This window comes from Alosa alosa, chromosome 15, assembly GCF_017589495.1.
Source record: "Alosa alosa isolate M-15738 ecotype Scorff River chromosome 15, AALO_Geno_1.1, whole genome shotgun sequence".
NCBI classification, from domain to species: Eukaryota; Metazoa; Chordata; class Actinopteri; order Clupeiformes; family Clupeidae; genus Alosa; species Alosa alosa.
In genome coordinates this window covers 28746511-28771759 of record NC_063203.1, presented here as the reverse complement: position 1 = coordinate 28771759, position 25249 = coordinate 28746511, and the positions used below count along the sequence as shown (strand labels likewise).

General features: G+C 42.5%; 1 protein-coding gene across 1 annotated transcript; it reads right to left on the bottom strand.

Moving 5' to 3' along the window:
- Positions 1-438: 438 nt before the first annotated feature.
- LOC125308542 (putative glycerol kinase 5) lies at positions 439-19763 on the bottom strand. The gene is made up of 16 exons (XM_048265104.1): positions 19358-19763; positions 19125-19218; positions 14056-14131; positions 13825-13918; positions 12302-12433; positions 11461-11536; positions 11298-11359; positions 11014-11087; positions 8289-8349; positions 7800-7926; positions 7436-7540; positions 6463-6557; positions 5645-5748; positions 4673-4732; positions 4425-4558; positions 439-1140 (listed from the first exon to the last, which is right to left on the bottom strand). The coding sequence occupies exons 1-16, from the start codon at positions 19478-19480 to the stop codon at positions 992-994; spliced, it is 1566 nt and encodes a 521-aa protein (XP_048121061.1). The 5' UTR covers positions 19481-19763; the 3' UTR covers positions 439-991.
- Positions 19764-25249: the final 5486 nt, after the last annotated feature.

The following is a 25249-nucleotide window of genomic DNA, read 5'->3' as shown; positions in this document are numbered from 1 at the left end:
AAATTCACATGACCTTCAAGCAGCTTAGTGTACTTCTTTCAAATGACATACTTCAAATTCTGCAAGTTCACAGTACTTTCAAAATCACTCAAAGTGATAAAATGCTTGCTAATGATAAACTTTTGTTGATCTGCTAAGTTTGGCTTGGCATATCAAGAGCATTTAAAATTTCAGCAGCAGCAGCCGAAAAAACAAAACAAAACAAACAAAAAAAAAAAGACGACAAAAGAAAATAAATCATAACTGCCCTTGGGACAGCCTGATGACAACATCATCTTTCCAGGCTGTCTTTCCAGGATTCATCAAGAGGAGGATTTCCTGTTGGGGAGGGGGCCAACAGTGTGCCCCCCCTCCCCCAATACCCAGAATACTCAGGGTGTGTCCATCCCATATCATCCTGTCTTAAGACCCAAAGCCCTAGCACCCCCCACACACACACACACACACACACACACATCTAACAAAGGCACTGTATCCGTTACTGAGGGACTTTGACATGAGGTAATCTTGTTAGCAGATGAGGCCATCGCAAGGTCCTCAATGTGAAGGGTTTTTAAGCTACAACCATTCTACTTGATTGTTTACTTCAAGTCTACTCGTACTAGTAGTAGTAAGTGGACCACAAAACTGATTTCTCTTGGTTTAGTTCCTCAAAAATATGAGTCCACTCAGTCAAATAATACAGTTCAAGAGTTCAAGTGTGAAAACACAAAATGAAGTAACTTATATTCTCTGTGACACTATTTACAGATAAAAAGTACTAAAATGATGTCCATCCTGAGATCCAGTTCCGAGAGTGCAAGACTGTCTGCATGGCAGGAAAGAGTTCACACACCTTTGTGTGTTTGACACTAAAGGCACCACTTAATCTTAATAGAGTATGCTGATACGCAAACTGAACCGAGATACTGTCGTCCACCTCAGTCAGTCTGTCTGGCTGTGGTCAGGCTGTGGGGACTGTGGGTTGGCTTGGGAGGACAGCGCCCCCCCCTCAGGCCTGGCTGTACCAGTGCATGGAGCGCCGCAGTGCCCTCTCCCAGCTGCGGAGGTTGGTGGCGTGGTGGCGTGCCGGGCTGCTGGGCACGAAGACCCGCTCAGTGGTCCTCAGCTGCTTCAGCTCCTCCTGGCTCTTCCACAGACCTGCGTGGAGGACACACACACACACAAAACACAACAAGTACATTTATATGTATTCACTTAGCAGATGCTTGGATCCAAAGCCACTTACAGAAGAGTAGCACATTCAAGCTACAGTGCAGAGGAAACCTTAGCTAGGAATCACTACTGCATCTGCCAACACTATTACTAGAGAATAGGAATTATAACTACATCTGTCAACACTATTACTAGAGGATAGGAATTACTACTACCGGTACATCTGTCAACACTATTACTAGAGGATAGGAGTGCAGACATTAAACATAGTCAAGCAGGAATAGGAGGAGGAAGTGGTAAGAGGAGGTAGAGGGAAGAGGGAAGTGTATGGTTATTAGAAGTGTTGGAGAGGAGGAGGAAGAGTCACACAGTGAGGAAGAAGATGAGGAAGAGTGTCCACTGGGCCACCAACACATGCTCACACAGACTCTGCTATCACATACACAACGGCTGACAAATGTCTGAACTGTCACTTAAACGTAGTTAGTCCACTTCAAAGCATTACGCCTGTCGGAGGAACTTGTGACTTCCATGAGAGGAAGGGAGAGTATATGGAAATAGGAGAGAGTGAGCAAATAAGCGGACACACACACACACAAACACACACACACACAAACACAAACACACACACACACACACACACAACAAACACACACTGCTGTCCATAAAACAGAAAGAAAAAAAGAGACATAATAAAAAAGAAAGTGAGTGTGAGTAAATATAAACCATGTGAAGAGTATATTCACAGCAAAGTCAAACCCACAATGACACTGTGAGATTGTGTGCGACGCATGAAGGTGGATGCGGAAGGTGGAAGGTGGCCTGCTCTGTTTTACACAAAACCCTATGTGCTACCAGAGAGACATCATCACACTACAGTACAGTACTTACTTATTCATTTGGCTGCCACTTTTACCCAAACCCACTTACACGTCAATTAGTACAACTGTCTGCCCTGAGCAACTCGTGGTTAAGTGCCTTGATCAAGGGCACAATGGTGACAGCCCGGAGTTGCTGCATGCTAGCCCAGCTCCTTAGCCACTACGCTACCACCGCCCCATTCACTGGCTACTGCATGCTAGCCCAGCTCCTTAGCCACTACGCTACCACCGCCCCATTCACTGGCTACTGCATGCTAGCCCAGCTCTTTAGCCACTACGCTACCACCGCCCCATTCACTGGCTACTGCATGCTAGCCCAGCTCCTTAGCCACTACGCTACCACCGCCCCATTCACTAGTTACTGCATGCTAGCCCAGCTCCTTAGCCACTACGCTACCACCGCCCCATTCACTGGCTACTGCATGCTAGCCCAGCTCCTTAGCCACTACGCTACCACCGCCCCATTCACTGAATACTGCATGCTAGCCCAGCTCTTTAGCCACTACGCTACCACCAAGCTCAATATTATCTGAGAAGCTGCTGCTCCAGTATATGATTACACATGTATCCCTATAATGTGCACTCCCTGCACTGGGCCATTTGCTTAGATGGAGTGTGTGTTAAATGTAACAATAGCCCAACTGTATATATTGATAAGAAGATTGCTTTTCTTAATGTTGTGTGTTGTCCCCAGCTGTGGTCAGGAGAAGCTGATTTGCTGATGACCGATCCGGTTGTGCTGCGTAATGTGCATCTGGAGAGCAAATACAGAATCTTCAATAAAAAAATCGATATGTTTGAGGTTTGAGAATCATTTCAGAGCACCGCTGTAGATCTAATCGTTGCACAACCTTGCAGCAGTGTACAACAGTGAGTCAGTGATTCGAGGACAGGGTGATTTCACCTACTAACTCCTATTACTCAAATCAAATCAGTCACGCTGACCTCCTTAGAGAAGTGAATGAAATTAACCTCTGAAAATGCTATGAAAAACGCTGCAACCGCTCGCACAAGACACACATGGATCTCTGCATGCAGTCCTGCTCGGTACTCTGTACGGCAGCATGTTGATCACAGTGCCCAACAGATGGCGTCCACAATGATTCATCTCTGTAGCAGATGAGAGGAAACACGAGTAAACATGGCAGAGACCGAGACAGTAGATGGATCAGACTCGGCATGGCAGAGACGTACATGCACACTTCAGCCACATATACTTCCTGCTTTGCACAATTCTTGAATTTCCCCTGGGGATCAATAAAGTCTCTATCTATCTATCTATCTATCTATCTATCTATCTGTTCAGAATGTGCAGATGCATGGAAGATATACAGTTAGCAGGTCTGTGCAGCTAGTTTGATGTGGTAGTTAAATGTTGCATATCTAGATCATATTACATCTAATATCATCCCCATTTTTGCAGATTGTGCTTTCTGTTAATAACTTAATAACGCAATAAACCATACATGCCCATACATGCCTGCCAGGACACCCACTGCACCCACTTGGCAGAGAGTGCGGGCGTCAGGGGTGGAGGGCAGAGAGGGAAAGGTGCTGAAGCACGAGCGTAGACAGAGGGCCTGAAACGGCAGCGTCCGCAGCTCAGCAGCAAGCAGCGCACATGAGCAGCATCCTTGGCCAGCTGTGTGTGACTTACAAGCCCAGCTACAGTATGTAAACACTGACTCAATTAGGTCAGCCCCACCCAGCCGGGGAGCCATGGAAACCAGCCGCCCGTTACAGCCTCAGAACCGGACAGTCACCAGAGCACTGTAGGCTAGGATGGAGCTGGGTATAGAAGGACTATCGGAACGTCCCCTATTACCGCCCTCTTACGTGTATGTGTCACTTAATATTCATTTCTATACAAACCAAGACTATGTACCAAAAATGACATTTTACCGTGACTCGAAGAGCTGTAAACAGTGTTGTAAGGCTGCGTGTACAAATCCGCTTGGAGCCCCAGTGGAATTTTGATTTCGCAACAATAATTCTCGGTCTAACCGTTGATGTGCCTGTGAAAGGGCAGAAATAGAACTCCCACCAGCCCAGCACTAAACTCCGAGCATGGTAAACATAATCGGATATTTCAGGCAGTGAAAGCCCCGGTAAGACCCAAACCAGATTTTGTTCAAATCTACACACCAATAGCTACTGAAAATGTAAGGTTCATTTATCAAATGTTATTTTGAAGTATTAAAAAACACTGTTGTTTTAGAATTTTCGAACGAAAGGGGCGGTAATTGGTGCTTTTACGATAGGCTCCTTAACTCCATTCCAGCCTCAAAACCAAAGCACTGTAGGCTAGGATAGAATTGGACATAGAAGGACTAGGCTCCTGAACATGGTAGAGGACCACAGGATGTCGGAAGCGAAGGAGGGTCTTACCTGCACCAAGGCCGGCGACAAACGCAGCGCCGAGGCTGGACATGTCAAAATGATTAGGCCGATCAATCGTCCTGCCTAACAGGTCAGCCGTCAACTGCATGACGAAGTTGTTGGAGCAGACACCTCCATCTGCCCTGTAGCCACACACACACACACACACACACAGCAGTATATATTATGATACGATAAAAGCAGAACAAAACCCCCCTGATAAAATAACCATAGCTTAGGAGTGTAGCTGATATTACCTGATATTTGTTATGGGTATCCGTGTTTCACGAATCATGATGTCAAAAAGCTGTTTGTTCCTGGAATAAATATCAACAGTGTTCATTGAATCCATTGTAAAATCGATTTTTCATGTCTAAAGACGTTTCCATTTTCAACGCCAAATATAGGCCAATTCACAAACAACTAACAGGCATTAGGGCCCTAAGCGTAAAGAGGGCGCTTTTGTAGGCGCTTAAGCCAGCAATATTTCTGATGTTTTATTGGCATGAAGTTTCGCGCACAATGACAAACAGGAGTGCAACATTCTCGAAAAACAATAAGCCGACTGCCATTACATCAGTGACAAACATTACTGCAGTCTTCAGCGTATCTGTGCTTACGATTAGAAATGTCAAACAAATTTCGCCTACATAGAACTCGACTGCACAGTTTGCATAGCCTACCGCTTTGTTCTTCTCCATAGTTTGATATACCAAAAATCCAAAGTACTTCCACATCGAACTCCTCAAGTTATTAGGGCCTATCACTCGTCTCTCTCATGTCGCACAGGTTGATCGCGTGGTCCTCCATTTTTTGGAAAAACACGAGCAGCACAGCAGCTGATTGAAACAGCGGTTTCCGATGCGTAAAATTGGTGGGAATTTTCTTTTTAGCTTTCGCAATGCTTACTGCACTTCTTTTATATTCTTATATTCTTGTTTGTGAATTTTGAGAGTTGAACACAATAGTGTGACTACACAGCTCATATGTGTGTAAGAGTTAGGCCATAAGAGAGTTGAACACAATAGTGTGACTACACAGCTTGTATGTGTGTAAGAGTTAGGCCATAAAAGAGAGTTGAACACAATAGTGTGACTACACAGCTCGAACTGTATGTGTGTAAGAGTTATAAGAGGCTATAAGAGGCCGTAAGAGAGGGCTCATCTGTAGTTATAAGAGAGCTATAAGAGGCCATAAGAGGCCATAAGAGGCCATAAGAGAGGGCTCACCTGTAGGCCACAGACTCCAGGATGGCACGCAGCAGGTGGGACTTGGTGGTGGAGGGTTTCAGGCCCATAAATGCAGCACATGCCCCAGGGTCGTTTAAAGGCGCCTGGAACACATATTGGACATGCTGTGCATTACATCGGGGACACCCTATCTGTGCCCTGAGCCCTGCCACTGAAGCTTCACTTACACCACAACAACAAACCACCCAGCTCTGCTCCATACTACAGACATGCTGAAGCCAGCGCACTGCTCAGTTTGCTTACATTACAACAGTCAGATTACATTCACAGGGCAAGATGCTTTGAAGAGAGAGATCCATAGCCACAGAACTGTAATCCATTTCCTCTCGTCATAAACCGTAAGCATAATCCCAGCCCTCTGGTCAACAATATGTCCCTGTCTTTATAAACGCAGGAAATGGATTTACAAAAGGTACTGGGACAGACGGCTCAACAGTTCAACGGAAGAAATGGATTACAGTACATTTACTTTGGGGATGCCTTATACATGAAGGGAACAGATTACAAATCTGTGGCTATGGTCTGTCATTCCTCTGTAGACTACTATGTCCACCTTCAGTCCCACTTCAGACCTCGTTCAATGAAAAGACGATCACATATCAATAACCCTACTGTAACGAAGAATACAATTACATATCAGAAACGTTTCTGCAAAACAGTCATGGGCCTAGCGGTGAGTGCTCCTGTGGACATGCTAAAGGCTGGGCCTAGCGGTGAGTGCTCCTGTGAACATGCTAAAGGCTGGGCCTAGCGGTGAGTGTTCCTGTGAACATGCTAAAGGCTGGGCACATGTTTACCTGTAGGCCACTGAAGGAAGGCACAAAGCACACGCCGTCAGAGTTGTCCAGAGCGGTCACTATGTCCGCCGTCTCCGCCACCTCAGAGAAGAGCTCTGAAACACACACACACACACACGTTTCTTTTAGCTCTACACAGTAAGTACACACACTGAAGGCTTTAGTTCATATCATACATTTTCCTTGTCATTTCCATATCTCTTGCTTCAATCCCAATGAACTAGTACACAAAATGATATGGCAAATGGCACTGTCATATGATTATGCGAAGCCATTACTGTATCTCCACGGGGCAGGTGTGTACCGGTATGTGCGGTATGTGTGTGTGGGTGTCTATAAGTGTGTGTGTATGCTATAATTGTATAAACTCGGGGTAGTGGTTTGCAGTATTTGCACTTGGGCTCTCCCCTATCTACCTCCATCTATACTTCTTAGAAAACGTGGAAAAAACATGGGAAAACGTGTTCTGCAAGGGCAAGCCGGCTAAGCTGACACATATGGCTGTGAGATTAGTCAGCATTGTGCTCATCACAGAGATCATCTTTACTTTTCAAGTCTTTCTTTGCATTTCACATGAAAAGATAAAACTGCTCAGAGTATTTATCCTTTTTCTCCTGATTCAAAACCAGAACACAACAGACATTACAGACAAAGACACCGCCAGCTGCAAGGACTTTGGTTTTGTCTACAGCCGACACTGGACAAAGCATCAATCAAGGGAACGTAGTAACACCAGTGACAACAAGATCTTCATTTTCTCTTGTCCGATCAACTGAGCCAAGCTAATGTACAATTATATATTGGCAAGAGTTGTTCTTTTCGATATACAAAAGTGTATCTAAAGCATTACAACGTCTTGACCATCTGGTGAATAAGTAATGCAATTATGACTCATTATAATAAGGCAGTCTCTAAACCTCTTAACCTCTAAAACTTTGGATTATTTACATGAGTTTCCATGCCAACACCTTACCCAGTTCCTGTGCCCACTTGATGGCAGTGCCCGTGTCCGCAGCGTTGCCCTCTGCCAGGTACGTCACTTCTGAGCCGATCTTCCAGCCAACGATGGGGTACAGTCCTGAGAAGGGCCCGGAAGCATTTAAACAGGTGTTTAAGGAGGGGTTCTCCTGTTCTAGCAGGTGTTTCTAATCATTCCTGCTCTGCACACCTGATTTCAAATCATCATACCTGAACTCTTGGTCGATAAACATCATTCTTCAGGGCAGGACAAGCTTAGAGAACCCCTGGTTTATTGGATTTGGTGCAGGGCTCCCCAAAATATTACTGCCCCTTTGATCATAAATATGTCGGTGAAATACCGCAGGCCACAACCTCACCTGTGAATGAGGTGTGGGGCTCATTTCCTGTGTTGATGTCCATGAATGTTCCTGTTCCCATGGTGATCTTTACATCTCCCTTGTTAAAGCAGCATTCTCCAAACATGGCCGCCTGCTGGTCTGCCATCTGCAGGACATAAATGGTACTACTGAACACTCAAATGGAACACTACCCATGCTTCATCACAGTGGAGGGAGATTACGTAAACTATGTTTATGGCATAGCATGTAGCTTTATAGGGGTGTGCCGAATGTGATAAATATTTTAGTGATAAATATTATGGTATGAGAAGGTGTTGGAATAACTGTAGAATACAGCTTCAAGTGAAACACTGCTGGTCAGTTCAAGTGGACTCACATGTCAGGGATTCATTAGGGACCCCATTTTAAATACGATGCACTAATATTGCACTCCAGTCAACTTCAGGGACCCCATTTTAAATACGATGCACTAATATTGCAATCCAGTCAACTTGGCTTGAAACTCACCAGGGACATGATGGGAACAGGCACACCGAAGATACCCTCATCTGTACAGCCAAAGAAATAGCTGCAAAGAGAAGAAGGGGGAGAGAGAGAGGAATTTAGTGGACAGATAGTGGACTTCGGCTCTAACAGGCAGGCTACAGGCACGCAAGTGTTCCATTCTCCGAGTGTCTGCAGCAACATTAGTTCCCACTATACATATGTAATCACTGGGACTGAACCAGACATGATAGTGGCGCATACATGCAAACCATTTAGATAGAGCGCTACATAAATGTAATGTGTATATATGTACATAAAAGTAATGTGTATAAATGTATATAAATGTAATGTGGATAAAGGTATATAAATGTGTATAAATGTGTGTAAATGTAATGTATATAAATGTAATGTGTATAAATGTAGTGTGTTTAAATGTATATGTAATGTGTATAATTAAGCAATAAGCGCCGAGAGGCCGTAGGTTACACTGATTCTACAACTGTTACTATAAATACCTAAAATACATAAAGGCAAAGCAACTAGATATATAATGACTTATTCTTAGATAATCATTCTTCCGCCAAGAAATATATTTCCTGTCTGAATTGTTGCCAAGCAACGTCGAGACGCAGCTACTTTATCTTTTGTATCAAGTTATGGTAGTGCAGTAATGTAGAACGAAATGCATTCAAGGTGTATGTTTATACTGCATCTTACAACGGCATCGAACGTGATTCAGCCAATCACAATCAAGGACTGGAACTATCAGTTTTAGAAATGTATATAAATGTAATGTGTATAAATGCAATGTGTACAAATGTATATAAATGTAATGTGTATTTATAGAAATGTAATGTGTATAAATGCATATAAATGTAATGTGTATAAATGTATATAAATGTAATGTGTATAAATGTATATAAATGTAATGTGTATTTATAGAAATGTAATGTGTATTTATAGAAATGTAATGTGTATAAATGCATATAAATGTAATGTGTATAAATGTATATAAATGTAATGTGTATTTATAGAAATGTAATGTGTATAAATGCATATAAATGTAATGTGTATAAATGTATATAAATGTAATGTGTATTTATAGAAATGTAATGTGTATAAATGCATATAAATGTAATGTGTATAAATGTATATAAATGTAATGTGTATTTATAGAAATGTAATGTGTATAAATGCATATAAATGTAATGTGTATAAATGTAATGTGTATAAATGTATATAAATGTAATGTGTATAAATGTAATGTGTATAAATGCATATAAATGTAATGTGTATAAATGCATATAAATGTAATGTGTATAAATGTAATGTGTATAAATGTATATAAATGTAATGTGTATAAATGTATATAAATGTAATGTGTATAAATGCATATAAATGTAATGTGTATTTATAGAAATGTAATGTGTATAAATGTATATAAATGTAATGTGTATAAATGTATATAAATGTAATGTGTATAAATGTATATAAATGTAATGTGTATTTATAGAAATGTAATGTGTATAAATGTACAGTACCCTCCAGAATTATTGGCACTTCTGCTAAAGTTGATTAAAAACCGGTATAAAAAAACAATCTGTTGGTGATTTATTGTAATCTCACAATGAAAAAAATTAGGGAAAATCCAACCTTGAAGGGAAGCAAATTTGTGACACTGGCCCACATTTTAGCAGGGTGCCAAATCGCTCTGGCTCAGGGGAGATATAGGTGGCGGCATGACCAAGTGCTCCGAGTGATGGCTGACATTTTCGAGCAGGCCAGGAGAAGACCACAGCTGACCAAGCCACAAGTACCATCAATGCAATTCGTCAGGGCAGGAGGAAAGCCATCCTCTGTTAAAAGAGCCAGGACCAACATCCTCCAGGGGGCACAGGGGTGGGAGATGTCAGTCGACCTGGGGAAGAAGCTCACTTTCCCACCCATCGTCCAGACCACCTTGAGGCCTGACGTTGTCATCTGGTCAGAGCAAGCTAAGAAAATCATCCTGGTGGAACTGACTGTGCCTTGGGAGGAAGGCTGTGAGGAGGCCCATGAGAGGAAGAGCCTAAAATACCAGGACCTCATCATTGGACTGCAAAGACAAAGGCTGGCAAGCATGGCTGTTTCCAGTGGAGGTCGAGTGCAGAGGGTTCCCAGCACAGTCGATGTGGTCTGTGCTCACTGCACTTGGCATATCTGGCAAGGAGAGGAAGACAGCTGTGCGCAGGGTTGGGGAGACAGCAGAGCGAGCCTCATGCTGGGTGTGGTTTAACCCTTAAAGGGTTAGTTTTTTGAACGTTCTAAGTTCCGCAACAATTGAAGGTTCTAAAATTCTATGTTGAATTCAATGAACCCAGATATTCTTTAGAACGTTCATTTCTCAACATTCCCGTCACACCAGTGTGACGGTACTCCTTTAAGGGTTAAGAGGGAGGAGGGGGGCTGGAGGCCTGGAGATGATGGGCAGTGACCTGGCCACCACTGCTGACCCGCCAGCTGGAGGGTGTAGCGGTTAAGGGTCGAAACACCCGAGAAGGTTGGGCACCGTCTCATGACATCAGCTCCAGGCCAAAAGCCACCCACAGTCACTTTAGGGAGTGGCTGTATGTATAGCATCACGTGATGTATTCAACAAGTATATAAATGTAATGTATATAAATGTGATGCATATAAATGTATATAAATGTAATGTATATAAATTTAAGGTGCTGCTGTTGGCCGTTTCTAGTCCTCACTCACTCACCCTGTGTTCTCTACTGCAGGGAAGATGCTCAGAGGAAGAGAGACAAGGGAGCACAGCAGTCCACTCCAGCACATCTGAGGACACACACACACACACACACACATCACGCAAAATACCACAGGTCACATGGCAGCGCACACACACACACACACACACACACACACACACACAGGTCACATGGCAGCACAAACACACACACCTCATTTCAGCATTCAATTTTATTTCCACACGGACAAAACAACAATTAGGCTGCCTCAGTACAATACATTGGTGCAGTTGTGTACCTGGTACGTGTCAAACACTCCTGTGGCGCTGGCGTTGGAATAGTCAGTGAGGTATGCTGATCCTGCGCCACATCAAAGGAGAAATGAAAACTGAATTGAGTACAGGGGGCTCCATGCGCTGTTCAGCTGTACTGGAGGGAACTGTTGTGTGAGCTGTATTTACCCTGTGTGAGTCTATAAAGCAGCCAGGTATCAATAGTGCCAAAGCAGCAGGTTCCTTTTTTTACGGCCTCCTGCACCTAAAACAATAAACATTCAAATCTCAACAACTTAAAGTTCCTCGCCAAAAGTTGCCAAAAGTTGATTCGCCACATTTTCACAGCAGTTTCTCTTCATATTTATAGAAAAAAGAAGAGGTGAGGACTCAACCAGAGCTATGCTGACCATATCAGTACCGCTTGACCCCTCGTCTATGGCTTGACCCCTCGTCTAAAGCAATCCGCATATAGGCACCGACATCAGTGCGCTGACACTTTCTGTCAATTGCCCACACACACCAGTGCGAACATTTTTAACTGACCAACATTGGAGAAGCAATGGATTTTACTGCAAACAGAAACAGAACTGGAGCATGATACACAGCAGTGGCGGAAGGGCAGTGGTGTGAGGGGTTGTGTTGGATGGAATGGAATGGACCAATGAGAGCGGAGTGAGCCACCCATGTGGGTGCCTATGTGCGGAGGCATTTAGGCGGGGATCACATTAGCCAGCAGCAACGGTAAACGTAACGCAACGCTCAGACCATAATAAGTTTTATCTCGTTCCCAAGCAACACAAACGGTTTGTCAATTGAATACACTCGCGTTGTGCTTTGAAAGTTGAACCAAGTTCAAGGCTCAGCTTGTTCAAGGCTAGCGTTACGCCAGCGCTGCCACCGTTCTGCTGCCGAACCATAGAGAACAATAGGAAACATGCCGCTTGCCGCTGGCTGATGTGTTCCCCGCCTTAGAGTAACATGAAGCAGATGGCCATCCGTCTTCCAGTGGTCCAAGCAGCACGTTTACCTCAGGGCAGTTCTGCAGGACCCAGGCCAGACGGAATGTGACGTGCTGGGGAGAGAACACCATGATGCTGGCCGCCTGGAAGGTCTTCTGCCGTGTGACCAGATGCAATATAGTGGACACACCATGGACGACCTGCAGTCAAAACACGCGGTCACGGTCACACTCCTTCAGCAGCCTCCTCATTACAACCAATCTTGATGGCGTAATTAGTTCGCCAGGCACCAGGTGCATTGCTGAAAAGGGTTGTTCTTATGTTTCTAAATCAGTCATGGGTGTGTTTTGGGTGTAACTACCATTGAGCAAGGAGCTCAAATTCAAGCATCAAACAGCACGTCGGTATTTTGACAGACGACAACAACAACAACAACAACAACAACAACAACAACAACAACAACAACAACAACAACAACAACAACAACAACAACAACAACAACAACAACAACAACAACAACAACAACAACAACAACAACAACAACTTCACACACAGTCAGGGCATCTGAAGGAATCTGCTTGCACGCGAGATCGTGTACTGTCTGCAACACTAAACCTTGCTTTACTGAAACCTGTGTGTGACTAGCAGAGTATAATCCTACATGCATCATTATTTGAACTCATAGGAAAAGTGAAACTAACTTCACTGTGGTCTCATAGGCAACGACAAACCAGTTCAACAGTTATTTACTTTCACTATTGACTGACAAAGGGTTACAATCGAAAACATAGCCTTACCCCAATAATGTTGCCTGGGACTTGTTGCTAAGGGCTGCTTACATCTTGTGACTGAGTCTTTAAAATAGCTTTGTTTTATATTCCCCATTCGCTATAGACCAGGTGTTTCAGTCTGTGACATAATGATTTTTAGTGGGTGTAAGACAGCGATTTTTGGGTCATGTGCCTGACCACACCTATTTTTTTAATTGACACGGCGGTGGGCGCGACGTTCTATTGAACTGAGCGCATGGTGAACATTCTATGACTGCCTTGGGTGTAAGATAGGAACAGGGCTTGCGTCGTGCTTGGCGCCATGTTGTGCCGGGAGTAAGATAGTGGCCATAGTATACACACATGTTACACCATACTTACTTACTTAACTTAGTGTAGTTACAATGTAACAAGAGAGCACTAGAATATAAACTGTATCCACTGCCGGTGGAGATTTCAGTAGAAGTCAAAGAGGCACTTCCCTAATGTCCACTTCTAGATCAGGATGTGGAATAATAGAGAGCAAAGCACACATTCAAAAGAGCAGGTCTGATCTATGAAACACACACACACACACACACACACACACAAGAAAGGGAAAAACATCCACACATTGCTTTACCCTCCTTTTAACACCCTAAAATGAGTTTAATCATTTATAACTAAGGTGACCTTAAATTGTTTTGAACCAACGTGGACAGGTCAGGGCCATGATAGGTAAAAAAAAAGCAGTAACGAAGCAAACTCAGAGTAGGAGGAAGATAAGGCAGTTAGATTGCTATAACTGGTTTACAATGCTGTTGTGCAGCATTCCCAATCACCTTCATTGTGAAAGATTCATTCCATGAGGTAGTGAGCTCCGCGCCACGCAGATCCTGCCAGCTGATGAAGTTATGGAAAGGCACTCCCGTGCTCCTGCAGGCCAACACAAGTGCAGGAATCACATCCTTATGTGTGCACATACATAACTGCATCTTTGTGCATCATGTACACATTCCTCTACGTGACTCAATGAAGTAGTCAGTAATTAACTTGCCCTCTGGCAAACTCACTTGTCCCAGGTAGTGAAGGTCCCCCTCTGTGTGGATATGCCAAGGGCCTGGATTTGATTCATTTGCAAGCCTGCATCTAAAGATCAGATTGGAGATGTTAGTACTGGAATCACCCAAGCCTTAAAGTCCCTGTAAAGTCCCAAAATTGGATATTTGTATTTATAAATTGGATATTTATAAACTACTCCAGAAAACATGTGTAAAGACTGTAAACTGTGGTCCTGACAGGACATCATCATTTTCAGTGATTCCATTTTTGGGGCGGTCCTATAAAGGCATTTTGATGATGCAATAATTTCCCAATTTAGCATATCCCCTCCCCTTAAAGCAGTACTTATAGAAGCCAACATGAGTCATTTTTTATTTTCCCACACTCATCTGTGGCACCGTGTTTAACTGACACGCATTCGATAAACAACAGGCTTAATTGAGTGGCGCTCAACAGCTTCACGTGAGCACATGAAACTAAACTTTAGATTTTTTTTAGCTCATGTCCCTTTAGGAGCTCCGTAGAAAATGCTATGCTAAATGGTTAAATATCTGGGAAATGCTATGCTAAATGGTTAAATATCTGGGAAATGCTATGCTAAATGGTTAAATATCTGGGAAATGCTATACTAAATGGTTATATCTGACAGAAAAAAGGGAGTGCAGAGGTGAGATGATAAAGGAAAACACTGACTTATGTTGACAATAATCCTGTCTTGAGCCCTCGCTTACTGTGTGTGACAGTTGTAGAATACTATGGAATTATATCATGGAATTAGAAAATACCGATTGGAAACAGGGGATGTACAGACTGGTCAATATTTCTGAGAAATGACACACTTCCTTCTCTCTCTGCCCTTCCTCTCCTGTAGCATTTGATCAGTGCTGTTTAAGTTGAACTAGGATAGTGCTTAACTACTAGCTACTACACACTGTTGTTAACTAGAATACATTCTTCTACACATGGCCATATCAATGTTGACACCGTTTTAATTTTGTAGCATTTGTTGTGATTATATAATCAAATTACACTCATGTTAATTTGAGATTGAAGGACAGAATATAGGAATGACATGTAATTGATGTCCACAAGCACAAATCTCACGAGACAAATAGGAACAAAGTGTTCCGGTAAATGCAACCCAACTGTTGTAGCTAGCCTACCACTCTGCCTAGCCTAGCCTACCACTCTGCCTTGCCTAGCCTACCACTCTGCCTTGCCTAGCCTACCACTCTGCCTGGCCTAGCCTACCACTCTGCCTGGCAGAGTCTGCCTAGCCTAGCCTACCACTCTGCCTAGCCTAGCCTACCACTCTGCCTAGCCTAGCCTACCACTCTGCCTAGCCTAGCCTACCACTCTAGTTGTAAACAAACGGTAACGTGACATTATGACGTAGGTGCAAAACCTTAATAACGGTGAGTATAATCCAGCTGCCATAACCCAATTAAGCTCATATTCTGAATACTAAAAACCGGAATAACACCCCTAGCATATTAGCCTGGCTAACGCCAGTCCTCATCTCAATCTATTACATTGAGATTCTGGTCTGGGAACCACATATTCATTTTCTCGTATTTGAGGTGTGGTTTACGAATGCCCAGAGCCGTTTATTGGACGCTATATCTATCAAATACGTCTGTACTGTAGCTCATAGCCAATCGTATCCAAAGATCCGCTTTAACCCTCTCTGTCGTATCTGTTGGTAGCAGGGCAAAGACATCCTTTTGGTAATGAAATAGTTTAACGCCAAAAAATGCTCTTTTTTCAAAATAAACTTGCGTTCTAAACTACTTAGTACACTATCTAAGGCTGCATTGAAAGGTAACTTTGCATCTGCTGCCATGTTGGATCCATAGATATAAACAAGCAACAAGCTTCGGTGTGTCGCAGAGACGTCGTCGTAATCGTCTTGCTGCCGTCCATTCTCGTTAATAAAGTCTCTGACAGTAGCATTTTTTTCTTACAGCGCAAATTTTAAAGATGGCACGGCTGCAAATGCAGGATTGACCGTCTGGCTTAAGAGTTGGACCAAACAATGTAGACCTAAAGTTTCACGCAGCTTCACGTCACGTAATGCGTGAATGAAGTGGCCATTTCAAATTAAAGCCCACTGTGGGTTACTAAGGGTTCCTATGCACAGTGAAAAGTCCCTGCCCTGAGGTAGGAGCTGAAACAGTTACAGGAACTGGGGTCGGAGGAACCCAATAGTCCCTAGTTCCATGCTGACCGAATGCTCAGAACAAGGTGTTATGGGAACTGCAAAAAGTCCCATTTAAGAAAAAGAAAAAAAAAAAAACTCCCACATGTCCAAATTCCCCTATGATCACAGGGAACCATGGTAACCATGGTAATATAGCCACACAAAGCCATACCCAGAAAGCAAATGCAGATGTTACACAACCAGGTTTTTGAATATTTGCTTCTTTGACCACAGAATTTGGACTTATTTTCTATACCAATGCACAGATTTATGTTCATATGATTATAGTTCTGGTTGTAATGTGTTCAACCCTCAATGAAATAAGATAGAATGGCACACGAAAATGAGAAAAACAGTATTAGACATTATTGTTTAAAAGAAAACATAATAATATAAACATCTCATGTGTTGGTGAATTTGTGCAACAGAATGGCAAAAACTGATTTCATTTGGTCCCCCCAATGTGCATTCTCCAGCTGCAACCTTGATTGGAAACATCCATTGAGCGCTGTAAGCGCAGGATGCCGCACTTATGTTGCCACCTATGTGTGTGTTGCTGGCGTGTGTGTGTGCGCGAACGTGCGTGTGTGTGTATGCCCATGTGTGTGTATGTGCGGAGCGCTTTAAAATAGTTGATTGAAAAGATGGACAACCTCCAAAAACATACAGTCACATGGATACCGCCTGTGCACTTAACACAGGTGATATTAGCTATTAGTTACTAATTAGCTGATTTACTGGCTGAAGAGATTGGTTAGCAGTCAGCAGACCTGCTACACACAGTTTAGCAGAAGATAACCCTCAAATGTTCCTCATTTTGAAGCATAATTTAACAATAACATACATGCATAACATACATTTTTTCTGAATGATTAATGATACTTCTCTGATATGATTAACTCAAATAACATATTTATTTTTGATTAACAGGGACTCTAAGATCAGAATGAAAGTGATGTAAGAGTTTATCCAAAAATGAAAAAAGCCCCTCAGACCCTATCAATGTTTTACCTTCTCAGATGAAATCAAAATACCTTCAGTCCCCAAAGTTTTGCTTTGGCGGCTTGAATGTTGCAGCGTGGGCATTGATATTAATTAGCATGATAAAGTGATGTCATGATAAAGTGATGTCAATGGTGCATTTTGCCCATGTTCAGGGTGGAAAGTGAAAAAGAAAGATTTGCATAAGACAAGTCAAATTGGTGTTTTTAAAAAGAAAATGGAGAATAAAGAAAAAAATATTTTAAAAAATCTTTGTATATTCCCACAAGGTGTTTAGGTGCTCTGAAAATGAGAACCAAAATGATTTTTTAGACTTCTAAGGTCTGCTGTTCAGACCCTGAAGGAATTTATTTTCTGTTCATTGTTTTTTGTGAGAGTGTTTCTACTTATCTCAGTAAGGAAAATAAATCAAGAGCCTATGTTGAGTACAAATATGTCTTCTGAAGGCTTAAACAGAGCCCAGCCAAAAACTCCAATAAAATTTGTATCAACTTTGAGGGACAGCTATGACCATGCAGGATTATCCAGACCAAACGTGACGATTTTGCTACATACTATTCCTATTTATGTACCAGCATGCACAATTTGAGCCTCCTACATGGTTTAGTTCTTGCGCTGTGGGCTTGTGAACTTTGACAACAAAAAAAAGAGGCTGGACAAAAGACACCCCCCTCCCCCTGTAAAACTGGCTGTATCTAGGAAAATATTGATCTTACAGAAGAGTACTTTTACAGTGTGTCTCCTGAGTAACATAGGTACACCTGGTAATTTTTTCAGAATTTTTTGAGACCTAAGTGCGTGGGCCCTGGTTGAACTGACGTGGAATGACCCACATACTTTGCCGAGGTCATTTTCACACCGCCAGGGACCCTAAAGGGGCCTACCAGCTCTCTCTCCATGATTCTGGCCCAAAACATGACTCCGCCACCTCCTTGCTGACGTCTCAGCCTTGTAGGGACACGGTGGCCATTCACCAACCATCCATACTCCATCCATCTGGACCATCTAGGGTCTACTCATCCATAAACAAAACTGTTCGAAAATTAGTCTTCATGTATTCCTGAGCCCACTGCAACCATTTCTGCTTGTGAGCATTGTTTAGGGGTGGCCGAATAGTAGGTTTATGCACACTTGCAAACTTCTTGAGGATCCTACACCTTGAGGATCACGGGACTCCAGAGGCAACAGCGGCTTCAAATACCTGTTTGCTGCTTTGCAATGGCATTTTAGCAGCTGCTCTCTTAATCCTATGAATTTGTCTGGCAGAACCCTTCCTTATTATGCCTTTGTCTGCATGAACCCGCCTGTGCTCTGAATCGGCGACAAATTTCTTCACAGTACAATGATCACGCATAAGTTTTGGGGAAATATCCAATATTTTCATACCTTGTCCAAGGTAGTACACAATTTCACGCTTTTCAGCAGCAGAGATCCTCTTTCTTTCCCATATTGCTTGAAACCTGTGGCATGCTTAATAATGCGGAGCATCCTTCTTAAGTAGTTTTCCTTGGGCTCACCTGGCAAACTAATTATCACAGGTGTCTGATATTGATTTCAATGATCCAAAGAGCCCTGAGACACAATAGGGCCTACCATCCATGAGTTTAATTGAAAAACAAAAAAATAAATGTTTATGGCACTTAAATCCAATTAGCATTATCATTTGGAACACAGTGTTTGCTTGATGTCTGTCAGTGGGCTACCGAATGTGGGGTAGGGGGTCAAATAAGTAAAGACAGTGCAAACAGGGATTACATGACGATGTGAAGGGGAGTTTATTTGGTGCCAGAGTGCCAGTCAGGCAGTCACTAATCTATACGTCTAAACTTTGTTTACCCCCACACACACACACACACACACACACACACACACACTCACCTTGAACAGCACCTTTCACCACTGCTACGAAACTCTGCCACAGGTCTTCTGGATCCATTTCGACCCAACCCGGTTTGGGATATAAGGGAGACACCTGAAAATATTAAATTAGCCCGCCATAAAATTGACATGTGAGTTACGTCTTGATAAGCACACACGTGACATGTCAGTCTATGCTATTAACTGTCTTATCCATTAACATTTCCTAAAATCGGTGGATTGCTTCATGTTACCTTTCTCGTGGATGATCCTCTAACATCAGCCTCCTTGTCATACACGTGACATTTAATTCCCGTTGTCCCCACATCAACAGCGACAATGTAGCTTTTCTTACAGAATCCATTGCGAGTAGCCATCACAATACAAACTTGAGATAGCTTGGGCTCAAGCTAAATGTATGTCACCGCAGTACCTACTCGCAGCAAAATCGTACAAAGTGGTTTCTTGAAATTGTCTACCATGCCCTGTCGTTGACACAATCTGATCGTTAGCTCGTGACAGAAGTTACAGCTGGTGATAGTTCTGGTACGCGTCGCCCACAACACCACCATCGATCATCAAATTAGTGTTTTTCTGTCAAAGGCTTGCTAACGCTTTCCGCTCCGTTCCCTGAAAAGCATGTTTTGTTGTGAACCACTTTGCTCTCGCCCACTTTATGAACACGCCTAGAAAACAACCAAAGACCCGCCCCATATTGTGAAAGGGCGCAAAATTACTTGGAAATAAGACCCCCCCACACACACACACACTCAAAAACACTCAAAAACAATCGTTTGTATCGGCTGATTTTTTCCCCCTTCATGACTAACACTTTCACGTTCAACTGTCAAAGTAGGCCTAATAGTGTCATCTAAAGCTTTTGTCTGACTATGAGCACTGATGACATTACCACTGTTTTGCCATCTCTAAGGATGACTCGATTTTTGTTATGTAAACTTTGGTTAAGTGCTCTTAACACTGATGATAAAAGTGAGGCCCTTCATTGATAAATCTACATTGGTTCTACAAAGCGTAGCTGTTTTTCAGCCGTTTGAAACAGTTGTCCCAAGTTTCCTCAGCAGTGATAGTACGAATTTGAGGTGCTATAAGACACAAAAATTCATTTTAAAAAACATTAGCCTGTGATTATAAATTGGTGCCTATGGAGTTTTGACCTTGCCTGTGAGTGTGTGTGGAATGCTCTATTAGAATTAATACATTCTAAGAAAGCATTCCATATTCCGATTTAGTTTCTGGAATGCAGTACAACAGACGAAAGGAAGGAGGACAAAAGAAAAGCTGGAGGTGAGGCACACTTGCACTGGCTAAAGAGGGAAGTTCACACTGGGGAATGGATCATGCAGCTGGCCAAATAAGGTGAGAGCATCAGGTGAGGGCTGCAACAAGAGCTGAGGGCATAACCAGCATGGCAAAGCTCCAATTACAGTTAGCAAGAGAGGGCAAAAGAGGCCTAGCACAGGCTTGCCCATAGGACTAACCCTGCAGTGATTGGATGGTATTATTTCAATCAATTAAACTTGATTATTTGAATTATTGTATTATTTTACTGAAGTGTATTATAATATGTAAGTACATGCACAATCTATTCTATTTCAGAGTCATCTAGGGCCTAATAAACAATAAATAGTCTACATAGTCTTGAATGGAATGTCATGATTGATTTGACAAGAAAACAGTTCACAAGCAACTTGTCTCTTTCTCTGTTGTGTATTGATTTTTAGAGTAGCACTCAATAACAATGTTTTCATGTCATGAGTTCATGAGGCCACGTATTGGAGCTCACGTTTTGATATAATGGACCCAACTTTACCAGAGTAAACTGTGCCATGCGCAGTGTTGGGAAGTAATGGAATACATGTATTCTGGATTACGTATTTTAAAATACAAAAAATGAGTATCTGTGTTTTAAATACAGTTACAATTTAAACGGCTGATATTCAGAATACAGTTACACTGATACATTCAAGGGATTACAATTTAAATCATTATAAAATGTAGGCCAAGCTCAAATTAAAATACTTTAATCACAACATGTAGCCTCAGGTGGCTCCTTTAGCTTTCCCTCTCAGTTTACATTGATGGCCTAAATGAAAAACATCTGAGGGCATGTAGAGTAAAATGAGTTTTGTTGTAGGCCAATAGGACCTATATCCAGCCAGCATGTCTTAGGTCAGTACAGGTTCTCGTTTCTTGACAGTGTTTTGCAAAAAGGCATGTAATTCCTCTTGTGCTGTTGAAATTCATAAAAATTAGCCTTTCATCCAATGCGTAGACAAAACATCTCTGTTGTAGGTTCTGTTTCATAGCACATAGGGTTATATATCAATCCATCCTCACTGTAAAGCAGGTTGTGGGTTGTTGTTGACACTATGGGTCTTACAACTTCACATGACCTCACATAAATGTTTCAGCCACTGCTAATAAAATATAACACAATGCTAATGTAATCCAAAATACGTTACTCACTTTCAGTAATCTATCAGAATACATTACAACATACATTTTAGGGCATGTATTCTGTAATCTGTAGTGGAATACATTTTAAAGGTAACCTTCCCAACACTGGCCATGCACTGACATATTGGACCCAACACAACACACTGTACATGAGCTAACTGAGCCCTGTTCCGGTGCAATGTGGTGCAAGGATGGCCTGGTGAACCTCATACCTAACTGCGCTCCAGTGGGACCATTGCCAGACAGATCTGCAGAGCAAATTCAAATGCGCACACAGATTGGTCTGGGTTCACCCAGGCTAGTTCAGTGATCCGCCCACAGATTGGTCTGGGTTCACCCAGGCTAGTTCAGTTATGCACCCACAGATTGGTCTGGGTTCACCCAGGCTAGTTCAGTGATCCACTTGTTGGTAGACATTAGTTTGAGAGAAACACAGACACTATAACCCAAGACCGGTGTTAGATTATTTGAAAGTCATCTAATCTAACTCCAGGCATTATCTCTTAGAGAATTTTGTATTCAAGTTCGTTATTCAGCTCAGGTAGACACCGTCACTATCTAACTTAACTGTGTTAAGTTCGTTATTCAGCTCAGGTGGACACTGTCACTATCTAACTTAACTGTGTTAAGTTCGTTATTAAGCTCAGGACACCATCTAACTTAACTGTGTTAAAGGGGATCACATAACTTTAGGACAGTTGAGAGACGGGAAGCGAGTGAGGGGGGAGAGAGGTGGGGTGGGGCATGACTGCAGGTCGGAACTGGACCTGGGTCCCCATGGCCTCTGAGTCCCAAATGTGGTATGGTGCTGCCGCTTGCGTCTCAGCTCTCCAAGTGCTCTTGCTTTTGAATTAGAACCCTTATTTAATTTTTTTAAAGTAATTTCATTGTTTTAACATAGTCAATTCTATCAGATAAGTCAATGTGAATTTAGACACAATGACCACTAGAGTGTGGTGTTGCTCAGTTCATAACTAGTGTTCTCAATATTGAGGAAAGGCCATATCTGCCTTGGCCACTCCAATTCAAATAACACAAGTGTCACTTGCATATTGCTGGACTGAAGTTGGACTTTTACTTGGCTAGCTGCTAGTTAGTCTCTTTCAAAAACACAAAGTTGCTTCCAAGATAACAGGATTTTTGCACAACTAGAATTTTGTAAAGGTATTCATCTGTTTGAACTGGAATTATGGCCAAATGATTGGATTTCTCCATAGCCACAAACTTGTGTAACCCATACAGATAACTCTGGAATGTCAACATAAGGATGCTGAAATGTTCATAGATATTGGAAGATAACTCAGTAATACACATTAAAGAAGATAATGTCAAACTACACATAGGTCTACAAACGAACCACGCCTCTCTCCTGACTAGAGGCTTGACAAACAGTGACATGACTGTTTTTGATAGGAGACTGTTACGTGCAAAAAAAAACAAAACCCTGGGGCATTCCACTAAGCAGCACTAACTGACTGAATTGTCGACATATCCGCAAATACGCAAAGTAAATGTGGAACTAGCACTTCTTTATAAAGAAATCAAGCCACTGTTCCAGATTTAGGGTATTTCTGGCCATACCTTGGCTCTGCTAACTCTGGAGATCACAGAGTTGGTCTAGGTTTGTTTGTGTTTCTTCCTAAGCCGAGGCTCATTTGAACAGTAAAACTCTACCACAGTGCCGGTCCTCTGAGACGTGATAACATTACATCATCTGCGTAGATACCGGAGGACGCTCGTACGCCCCTGGGACGTCACTACCCAACTGGGTGCTTGTGTTTGAGAGACAACAATAACCAGGAACTTCAGATGAAACCTCACCTTCCTGAGGTAAATGTTATTAATCCACAGAGAAATACGACTCCTTCTCCCAGCTAAGTTGAGTACCTTAATTAAATTCTGTGCACATGATTACACACCCATACAGACACCAGAAAAACCTGTTCCTATGTTTTCAATGAGGGAACGTGTACAGATCGGAGACACCAGTATCAAGTGACAACTGAGTGATAGAATTACTTTTTATTATCAAATGTCAACAAGCAAACAAGAGCACACAAGAAAAAATGGTAGTTCAGATATGTAAAAAAAATATTTCCACAGTATTCAGAAAAAAATAAATCATTAGCTCTTATTAAGAAATTAGAACATTTGGCTCACACAACTATCAGATCAATAACTTTGAGAAATAGTTTGAGGATAGTCCCTTTGTACAGCATAAACTCTAAAGACTAAACAATGATTCAAAATAAGTCAACCTTTGTTTAACAGTTTCAGGTATTTTGCTTCGGTTTCATATTATTAATCGATATTCACAGTCCCAATATTGAGAAAATATATAGTTTTTTTTGTCATTGTTTTTTTTTTTTTTAATCAGCTAACATGTCACAGCATCACTTAACGCTTATTAATAGATTAGAAATTCCCACTGTACATTTGTCACTGCAGTCTGACATATGAATGCTTACTGTAATTAAGGGCTTGGAATAACTATTTGGTTCAATCGTGATTTATTGTTAAAATAATAAAAACATTGAAAAACAAAAATATTTTCAAAGTTGCAGGGACGTGCTTATAACACACTACTTCCTGGAATGTGATGTCCATTCCATTGCTGCTTGGGTGGAAGGCCAATTATGAGGGGCATCTCTTAAACCTCAGTCTGAGGTGCCACTGGTCAGGTGGAAGGCCAATTATGAGGCACACTTCAAAAACCTCAGTCTAGGCTCAAGTGCCAGCGGATGAAGTTTCCATCAGCTCGACTGACTGCACTCATAGCGAATTATAGATCAATACCCACTGTCGGAGAGAGGTCTTCAAAAATAATGGATGGGTGTGTGTGTGTGTGTGTGTGTGTGGAGGCGATCGATGCAAACATGGACATTTGCCGGTCATCTGAGACGCAGTAGCTATAGATAGTAGCAGAGGGAGGCAGACTAAACAGCAGCTTGTGCTGGAGAGGTTGCGGCCCAGATCTGGGATGGATCAGGGCCAGATGCGGCAGCAGCTAACAGGAAATCTGCACGAGGAGCACCGACCTACTGCCCTGTCCAAGCAACCCCATCCCGTTCCCTTTTCAGGCCAGTTCGGGGCAGTAGCACGTCCATGCTATAAAGCACTTTAGCTCAGGGCTAGGCTACCAAAGGTCAGCCCGATGCCTGTCCACAGCCTAATGACAGATGAAAGCTGATAGAGGCTCTTTGGGTAAAAGGTGTGTGTGTGTGTGTGGACAGTGAGTGGAAGTCTTCAGTTAGCTAAGGACTGTACTGCACATGATCAACACAGGAGAAATGATGTGAAACTGTGAAAGGATGACTCACTCCAAATGTAGAGCACACATGAGCAGGGAGCAGTACATGAGTGTGCAGTCGTTGGTAGCCTAAAGGAGCTTGCGCACTGCTCCAACAAACACCAACAATCTCAAACATTCTAAAGTTGGCAGTTGTTGGAAATAGTCTTTAGAATGTTCATAAAACCAACTGCCAGTCCACACTCGGTGTTGTGGGTACCTGATCTGCATGTCTCCCGGCCCACACTGACCCAACTGTTGGTGTTTGTTGGAGTTTGTTGGCGCAGTGTGCAAGCTACTCTTCCTCCCTCTCAAACTAAAACCCACATTGAGTCGCATGAAAGTAGATAACTAGCAAAAGTTTAGCACATCTTTTATC

Excerpts from the sequence above, each read along its gene's own strand:
- LOC125308542 (XM_048265104.1), bottom strand. The coding sequence starts at position 19,480 with ATGGCTACTCGCAATGGATTCTGTAAGAAAAGCTACATTGTCGCTGTT. Across the intron at positions 14,132-19,124 it reads GGTGAAAGGTGCTGTTCAAG|ATGCAGGCTTGCAAATGAAT; the intron begins GTGAGTGTGTGT and ends TCTGATCTTTAG. Across the intron at positions 7,927-8,288 it reads CTGTTCCCATCATGTCCCTG|ATGGCAGACCAGCAGGCGGC; the intron begins GTGAGTTTCAAG and ends TATGTCCTGCAG.